Genomic DNA, 9,295 nt, shown 5'->3' with positions numbered 1-9,295 from the left:
GTGGGCAGAGCTGAGCTAGCCTGAGGGGTGTGGCTTGGTGGGTGGAGCCTGGTTGATAGGGGGTGTGGCTTGGTGGGCAGGGTGGAGCCAGGCAGGGGGGTGTGGCTTGGCGGGTGGGCAGAGCCTGGCTGATAGGTGGGGTGTGGCTTAGTGGGGTGGAGCCGGCCTGAGGGGTGTGGCTTGATAGGTGGACGGAACCTGGTTGATAGGTGGGGTGGGGCTTGGTAGGTGGGCAGAACCTGTTTGATGGGGTGTGGCTTGGTGGGCAGGGTGGAGCCGGCCTGAGGGGTGTGGCTTTGGCGGGCAGGGTGGAACCTGGTTAATAGGTGGGGTGGGGCTTGGTAGGTGGGCAGAACCTGGTTGATGGGGGTGTGGCTTGGTGCAGGTAGTAGAGCAGGGCAGGGGTGTGGCTTGGTGAGGGGGAGCCTCTGTGAAGGGTGGCATCTGGTGGTGTCTGGTCTAGAGGTGGGGTTGGAGACACTGAACCAGGCTGAGGGGTGGGGCTGGGTACGGTGGGGTTTCCTAGGTGGGGTGGAGCCTGGTTGAAGGGTGGAACCTATCTGAGAGGTGCGTGGAGGCCCCGATAGTGGGTGGAATGTGGACAAGGGGCGGGGCCCAGCAACGAGGAGTAGAGTCAAGCCTTGGGGTTCCGCTGAGAGAGGGAGACTGGACGAGAGGGAGGGCTCTGGTCACGCAAACATGGCCCGAGTAAGCCCCCTACCAGCGATGCTGCGTATGTATGCGTTGGGGGGAGACCCGTAGGGAAGTAGATGGGTTGAGGGTCTGGCCTCCAGCCCACCCTTCTCCCACTGCCCACCCCAGTCAGGGCCGACTAAGAGCAACACAGCAAGGCACCTTCTTGTAGGTGGTTTCTCCAGAGGCGTCCACGCTTCGATGGCCCAGCTTCTTCCCATGGCCTGGGCCCAGCTGTCCAGTCATCAGTGGAGCCTGGGCAGAGGAAACAGGAAGTTTTATAAGGCAGCCAGGAGGCACTGCCGCCCATATGGAATGTTCCAGAAATCCTGGCAAAGCAGGGGCTTAGTCACCATGCCCAGCTGGGCCGAGATGGACATGAGGCAGAGTGTCACCTCCCCCCTCTCCGGGCCCCACAGGAAACCGACTTCCCTATGAGGAGGGAGAAGGCGGCTGGCCCTCCCTGTTGACAAGGCACTGCGTCTGGGGCACTGCGGGGTGCTGGGCGGCATCCCTGGTCTCCCCTGGCTCAGTGGCAGCAGCACGACCGTATCTGACACCCACAAATGTCCCTCGACATCGCCTGGGTGAGACTCACTGCACGAAAGTAATAGAGAACAGTGCCTCTCCCTGCTGGCCGAGTGTCACACAGACCCGGGCAGGGTGGATGCGACAGGACACTGGGGCCGAGGGAGCCTGGAGGGACAAGAGCAGGAGCCAGGGCCGGGGCTGGGGGTGGACAAGGGTGGGGGTATGGGAGACAAGTGTGGGGAGCCTGGGGAACAAGGATGGAGGATCTGAGGGAGACAGGGGGTCTGTGGAGACAGGGGTGGGCTATCTATCTGGAAGACAGGGGTGGAGCATCTGTGGGGACAGGAATGGAGGCCTGGGGCTGAGGGCTGGGGGTATCTGGGGAAACAGAGTCTGAGGAAGTTTGGAGGGACAGGGGTGGGAGCCCACGGGAACAGGGCAGAAGGAGCCTTGGGGTTGAGGTTAAGGGAACAGAATGGTGGAGGCCCCACCTGTCACTGTTGTTTGGAAAGCATCATGTGTAGCCCTTAGACCTGTCTGAGGTGTGAGTCCACTAGTGCTTCCCTGGTCAGCTCTCCCACACAACCGCGTGGACCTGTGTCTCTCTGTCTAGGACTCCGACCACCCTCCCTCCACTCTTGACCATCAATGAGAAAGGTCCTCCACCCAGTTCCAGAATGTTCTCTGAACTGGCCACCAGAGGGCGTGTGACTCTAAGGAAAGGGACCTTCCCACTCGCCTGCCCATGGTGTTCTTCCCCACAGTCCTTCGGGGGTCACTGGGCAGGCTCCCCAAGCCCACTATCCTGGGTAATGCCAGGGGATGGACTCAGATCCAGGGTCCTGCAGGTGACAATCCCTTGCCGGTTTGGTGTGGAGGTGCTGACCTGGCTCCCCATTCTATGACACCTCCGTTCCTGTCTCCTTCCTCCTCCACCTCCACCCCTCCTGACCATCTTGATCTTTCTCAGGACTTGGAAAACCCCCATCCCCAGCCCAGATCTCCCCCAGCTCAGGACCCCATGTCCGGCGGTCACCAACTCGGGGGATTCCTCCACAGACACAGTGCCCAGCCTTCCCCAACCTGGTCCTCCCATGTCCCCCACCTCCATCTGCCCAGCAGAACCAGGGAGACGCCCTCAGCTCCTCCTTTTTCCTCCCTCCCACGGCCACTGTCGGGAAGTCCTCCTGCCTGCTGGGCCTTGTAGAGGCTGAGGTCTTCCCAGACCCGCCCACTTCCCCTCCGCAGCCTCCCATCGCCTCCCTGGACCCTGGACTCCTGGTCTCTCACTGTCTATTCCCACAGCGGCTGCCAGAGGGCACTCGTGAGCACTGAGTCAAGCCGGTTCTTCCTCTGCCCAGCGCCCTCCAGGGCTCCCAAGCACTGACCCCAGGCTTGCACAGTGGAGGTCCTCCTAAACTTTCCAGTACACTAGCCTCTCGGGGAGTCTTCACCCCAAATCCACTGCCACCACAGGGCCTTGGCACAGACTGCCAACACCTGAGAGCCCAGGGCTCTCCAGAGTGCCACCCACAGGATCCCCAGCCCCAGAACTGTCCATGTGCCAGGCCCTGGGCAGTCAGTCCATGTACCATCTGTCTGCTCCACAGGACAGAGCATGGACTCAGTTACACCAGGATGTGTGAGGAACGGGGGAGGAGAAGGGGACAAAGAACAGACACAGGCTTTCCCCCCAGCACCCAACCGTGTCACCATATCACCACCTCTCAAAGCACCCCAGCAAAGACTGCCCACGAGGTCACAGGACAGACCAACACAACGTGGTCCATCGACACGTGTCCATCTGCACAGGACAGACCAACACAACGCGGTCCATCCACACGTGTCCATCCACACAGGACAGACCAATACAGTGAGGTCCATCCACACATGTCCATCTGCACAGGATGTACCAAAACGAGGTGGTCCATCCACACGTGTCCATCCGCACAGGACAGACCAACACCATGCGGTCCATCCACACGTCTCCATCCGCACAGGACAGACCAACACAACGCAGTCCATCGACACGTGTCCATCCGCAAAGGACAGACCAACACAACGCGGTCCATCCACACGTCCATCCGCACAGGACAAACCAACACCATGCGGTCCATCGACACAGGACGGACCAACACTTTGCGGTGCATTCACACCTGTCCATCCACAGACCATGGACCGACAGAACACAAGGTCTCCACTGTGCAGAGAACTGAAGGTCGGAGACACACACTCCCCTTTGAAGAACCTTGAAAATGTTTTGTGACAGGAAGGTGCCTGGCGGTCGTGTGGGGCTGGGGGACTGGAGAGTGCCCGCCGATGGGCACAGCCTCCCTCTGAGGGATGTTCTAGAACATTCTCGGTAGATAAGGAGCCCTGGTGGTGTAAGGCATTAAGCGTGGGGTTAACCCAAGGCTGTGGTTTGAACCCACCAGCCACGTCTCAGGAGGAAGACGTGCAATTTCCTGCAGTAACATAAGCGACCTGGGAGCCCACTGCAGGGTCCTGAGTGAGAACCAGGGGCAGTGGGGTCTGGGTTGACTGAGGAGCAAAGCAAAACAAGAACGTCCAGAACCGGGTCTGTGACAGCCCTGACTGCGGAAACTTGCTGAGTGAAGGCGCGCGGCAAAGCCGCCGCCAATAGGCTGCACACCAGACAGAAGATTCTGGAATCACATTTAATTTTTCAAGGCCCAGCACCACGTGCTGCCTCCTCCACGGCCCCCTGTCCTGTTCCCGCCTCAGGAGCCCTTTGCCCACCCCGCCTGCACCTGCTCCTCCTATGGTGCCCCCAGCCCCTCACCAGCCTGCACCCAGCACCCCTGCCACCTGTCCTATCTACAGCCGGCCCCCAGCCCCTCCCTGGACACTCACCTCTCCTGGGGTTGTCTTCTTCTGAGCCAGACCTAGGAAGAGAGGAAGACTTCAGACTGGAGGTTCAAACTGATCAGGAAAGCAGCCCCAGCCCCCTGTACCCCTCCCTGCCCCCACGGTCCCTAACTCTGCCCCTCTCTGTCCCCACGAACCCAGGAAGGCAGAATCCTGTCCCCCAACTTCCTCCCCACCCCTACAGTCCCCACGAGGGCAGAAGCCCTTCCCCAAGGCCTCAGCTCTCAGGAAAGCAAATCACAGTCCCCACCCCCACAATCCCCAGGAAAGCAGAACCTCTTCCCACGCTTACTGTCCCCAGGAAGGGAGACCCCCTCCACATCTCCACAGCCCCAGGAAGCCAGATCCCACTCCCCATGCCTCACAGCCCCCAGGAAGGTAGACCCTCTCCACATGCGCTGTGTCCCTCCCCACCCCCACAGCCCCCTGCACCCATCTTTACTCCCACAGTTCCCAAGACGGTAGACCCAGGCCATGTCCCCTCCCCTGCCCCCGAGTTCTCAGGAGGGCAAATCTCAGGGCCCTGTGGCCCTTCAAACCCTTAAAGTCTCAGAAAGGGGGTCCTCTGTCCTGCTGTACCTCCTCTCCACCCCCTCCACACTCACAGTCCGCAGAGGGGGACTCCAGCCTTGAGTGCCCAAGCTCTCCCACACAGCACCCCCTTACATATGCAGACACTTCTAGTCAGGGGGCTGGGTGTGCACCCAGTGCCCTGCAGCCGTGGTACAGAGGATAAGGCCACGTGGCGGTCCTCAGAGGGCACGAGGGCCACAGAAAGAGACACGGCCTCCAGGCACATGGACGCTGGGCACCCGGTGGGGTGACGTGACGGATGTGGTCCCCTACAACCGCCCTCCCCCTTCTGGGTTCACAACTGCGTTGGAGTCCATGGGACCAGAGCGCAGGGTCAGATATTTACCCAGAGGGAGTTCCCCCCAGAGGTGAGTGTCCCCTCAGAGGTGAGCACCCCACAGATGTCAGCATGGCCCCAGAGGTTAGCGTCCCCCCCAGAGCTGAGTGTCCCCAGGGACAGTAGCACACAGATGGTCACCATCATCCCCAGAAGCCAGTCCTGATTCCAGGAACAGGTGTGGCAGAAACCGAGGGACAGCAGCAGAAAGGCTTGGCAGGCAGCTTCTGAGAACTGCGGGAAGCACAGCTCGACGGCACAAATGGTCACCACGAGGCAGTGTCCTCCCAGTGATGGGCAACACCGTGGGAACATGGACGTCCGCTGAAGGACACGCACCCACCGCCTCCACAAACTGAGGTCAGTGTGCCCATGCTCAGGACAGCAGAAGTGCCCCGGCCTTCCAGGGCCGCCATCTGTCCCCTGCAGAGCCTGCCAGGGACAAACTGAAGTCCAGCAGTTAGAGGTCAGTGGGACCATCAGGGCCTCCTCAATCGCCACGCCGGGGCTGCACTGAGCCAGGCTGCCCCTGGCAGGTCCAAGCCGGCGGGTGGGCTGTGGGCACCTGCCCCTCTCCTGGCTGTCCCTAGCACTGGTGTAGAGTACACGCACACCCCCCCAATGTCCTCCTGACCACGGCAGGTGTCACAAGCTAGGAGCTGACCCTCACAAGACTGGGCAGGTGGGGACCACTGGCCCGAGCCACCCTGGCCTCCTGTCACCCACCTCCTAAACAAAGGACAGGTGACCCTCTGAGGTGGGGGCCCCAGGGGTCACTGAGTTGGCCCCCACCCAGGGTCAATCCAGGATCCCAAGGTGGTGGGAGGGCGGCGGCAGCACAGAGCAGCGGAAGGTGCTGGAAGCTGACATCATGTTTTCCTTGGCCAACCCACAGCACAACAATGACGGAGAGGTGGAGGGGAAGGGGACAAGGCAGGAAGTCGGCGGTGACCGGAGTCACTGGGTCCTGGGGGCCAAAGGTTTCTGCACACCAGGCCTGGACTCCAGGGAGAAGGGACACGGGCTACCCCCACGGCCCCCTCCTCCCCCTGGACACTGGAGTAGAGCCCCCCATTCTGACCCCTGCGGTCCCTGCATCTCCAGCTTCCCTGGTCCTGACCTCCCCACAAGCCCACCTGTCCATCTCCGACCTCCAACCTTGGGCCAGAGCCATGGGGGGCCACAAGGAGCTGCCCACCTCACCCCACCCCAGCTACCTCACACAGAAGGCGTCCCCACCGTGCTTCATCTCCACGCCTGCTGAGGGGCTGGGGACGCTCAGGGTAGCCGGCAGCACGCCCTGCGGAGAGGTCTGAGTTCTCCGGGGTGAATACGGACAGCAGCTCGATCTCCACCACCACTCCCTCTGCACACGTCCACACCACGCACACACCCCGGGGTGCCTGCTGACACACGTGTGCAGACCACACACATCCCAACACTCACATGCACGTGTGCACACGCAGAGCACCTGCCGAGACCACACACAGAGGCATACACATCTGTGCACACACAGACTAGACACACACACAGGCATATGCACACGTGTGTACGCACCACACACATCCACACACGAACAGAGCACACATCCAAGTACATGCAGGCATGTGTGCACTCAGAGCACACGCTGAGACCACACACACAGAGGCATTACACGCACGTGTGCACAGACCACAGATGCACATCCACACATGTGCACACCCACAGAGACAACATGCAGACAACACACATACACACGTGCACAGACCATACGTACATACCCACACACATGCAGACACACAGAGAGCACACACGTGTACAGACCCACACACGCACACCACACAGAGAAAGCATGTGCAGACCACACACACACGTGCTGACTCCAGCACACTGGCAAACACATGCTCAAGCACATATGTGCACAATGACATTTCACATATGCGCACACAAACAGTGTGCAAAGGGTGCCAACTTCTGGAACCCCCAAGGACCCTGAGTTAGGAGTCTCGAGGTCAAGGTGGGGGCTGGCCCCGGGCTGCCCACCCTGCCTCCCCTCCTCCCTTCCACTCCAGACTCTGCTTCAAGCCCTCTGCCTTCTGGAAGCAGAAACAGAGCGGGAGTGTGTGAGCCCCAGGGCGGGGCCAAGCCACCCCTCAGCCTCAGTCTACCTCATCCCAGCAATGGAGCCAGTGGCAGCCTGCCTCTGATAAGGGGTCCTTACTACCTTGGTGGAGTCTGGGGCAGCCACGTGCACAGCTAGGTAGGGGGATGGGGAGTCTGGGAGGGGTGGGCAGACACTTGTCTGGGTGTGGAGGGGCATCAGGAAGGATCTCATGGTCTTATGTGGGGAAATCAGGTTTTAAAGAACCCAGGGGGGCAGGTAGTATGCCCTCTATGGGTTGGCATGCTGGCCAGCAGGGGGACAGTGGGCCAGCACTCACGTGGGCACACAGTGTGACTTATCAGGCAGATGGAGACATGCGGGACCCAGTCCCACACAGCATCCCAGAGCCATCTCCACGCCCAGCCCATAATGCCCTCTCCAAATCCTTCCCCATCCCAGGCTGGGTTCAGTCAATCTCTATGAGGGAAGGAAGGAGCAAATGAATAAATATGCCCTAGCCCTGGTCAGTCCCAAGGTGGGGAGACAGGGCCAGGCTGCACCTCTCCACATCCCCAGCCAGGGCTGAGTACAGGAAGGGAGGCTGGGGGGGCAGAGGACAGAGGACAGGTGAAGGCAGAGGAAACTTGGAACAAGCAGGTCACAGGTGTGCCCGAGAGCCCAGGACGGCAGCGGGCAGGTGGCAGGGCACACGTTCCACATGGCAGGCCTGGGCCTCAGGAGCCGGAGGCCTGCTGTGCACCAAGCACCCATGGGAGTCAAGGGTGGGCGCACCCCAAGAGTCCAGATGGGAGCCCTGGTCGGGTGCCCTTCAAGGCCAGGGCTCATGGTCTCTCCCCAGCACGCGGGTGTCCTGGTCAAGGAGGAGGAAGTGGTCCGAGGGAGGGAGTTCCGAGCAGAGGAGCAGCAGGAGGAAGTGAGGGTGCTGGGTTCAGGGTGGGGCGAGGGATTCTGGGAAAGGCGGCGTGACGAGTCCCCACCAACCCCAGCCCAGGGGTGACCTCACGGGGCCAGTTTAGCCTGCAAGCCAGTTCAGACAAGGAGACTGCGCGCGCACACACACGCGTGCACACACACACGTGCACACATGCGTGCGTGCACGCACACACTCTCTCTCTCTCACTCACACCACCCTCCCTTCTCTTGCCTTCGCTCACTCCACTGCAGACACATGGGCACCTCAGTGTCTCTCCCACTCACCAGGCCCAACCTGCCCCAGGGCCTTTGCACGGCAGTGCCCTCCGCCAGGAAGGCTCTTCAGCCAGACTTTTCCAGGGTCCACTGACCCCTCCTCTGCCTCCAACTGGTCCACCCTGGGTCCTGGCTTAGGCCTTCACCCCCCACAGGCTGTTCTCATGGCACCAGGCCCATTCCTCTGCCTACAGCCCTCAGCGCACCCACCTCCCTGGGGTAAAAGTCCAAGGTCCCCTCTCCCCTCTCCCCACTCACTCTCCCGGCTCCAGCCAGTCATGCTGCTTCACTTCCCTGTACCCACCAGGCTCAGCTCTGCCCCAGGGCCTTTGCACGGACACTGGGCGCCGCTCCTGGAACAACCCCCCTTCCACCACCTATCCTTACAGCGGCAGTCAGAGGGTGCCTGTGGGCACCTGCACGGGTCACCGCACACAGTCATCATGTCATTTCCTCATCGCCCTTTTCTAGACAGTGAATCGGGCACTGGAGACATTTAGGAAGTTACCAGACATTAAAGGCAAAAACCCACAAGACCACAAGTCAGGGTGCGGAAAACGGTCCAACACAACTCAACGTGACCGTGTCTCAAAAAAACGACGAAGAAACTACAAACTATCAAAACAAAAACAAACAGAAAGGGAAACTGCCCCAGTAGAAGTAGTAAAAAGACGAAAAGGAGTGAGACAAAACAGATGCTGCCTCGCCTCACGCAGCGGGGCTGCCGGTCAGCACAACAGGACACAGACAGGACGGACACAGCCACCATCTGCAGGCGACAGAGCCTCGGAGTCCCAGAGGGCCAACCGGTAAACGACTGGGAAGAAATGGAGCGAGCCTTACCTAAGGTCATGGTCAAGTGCGTGGGGAAGAGCTGGACTGGGCCTCCTGCCCTCTGTACCCAGGGCCCTGCTCTTTATACAGCCGGGCTCTCTGGTGTCACACCTGGGTGAACCTTTATCTATGAGACACGGGGACAC

At 60.7% G+C, this 9,295-nt stretch overlaps 1 protein-coding gene across 1 annotated transcript in view; it reads right to left on the bottom strand.

The window, feature by feature from the left end:
• Positions 1-4,126, bottom strand: part of PIP5K1C (phosphatidylinositol-4-phosphate 5-kinase, type I, gamma) — a 31,500-nt gene extending 27,374 nt beyond the window's left edge. Inside the window, exons 1-2 of the mRNA XM_006897959.1 lie at positions 4,099-4,126; positions 856-948 (exon numbers count right to left, since the gene is read on the bottom strand). Coding sequence (XP_006898021.1) covers positions 856-939 — 84 coding nt within the window. The 5' untranslated portion in view covers positions 940-948; positions 4,099-4,126. The remainder of the gene's footprint in view (positions 1-855; positions 949-4,098) is intronic.
• Between the last annotated feature and the right edge of the window lie 5,169 nt (positions 4,127-9,295).

The sequence above is a fragment of the Elephantulus edwardii genome, unplaced genomic scaffold, assembly GCF_000299155.1.
Source record: "Elephantulus edwardii isolate Elephantulus edwardi_28Jun2011 unplaced genomic scaffold, EleEdw1.0 scaffold00217, whole genome shotgun sequence".
In the NCBI taxonomy this organism is placed as follows: Eukaryota; Metazoa; Chordata; class Mammalia; order Macroscelidea; family Macroscelididae; genus Elephantulus; species Elephantulus edwardii.
This window is presented reverse-complemented; position numbering and strand designations above follow the sequence as displayed.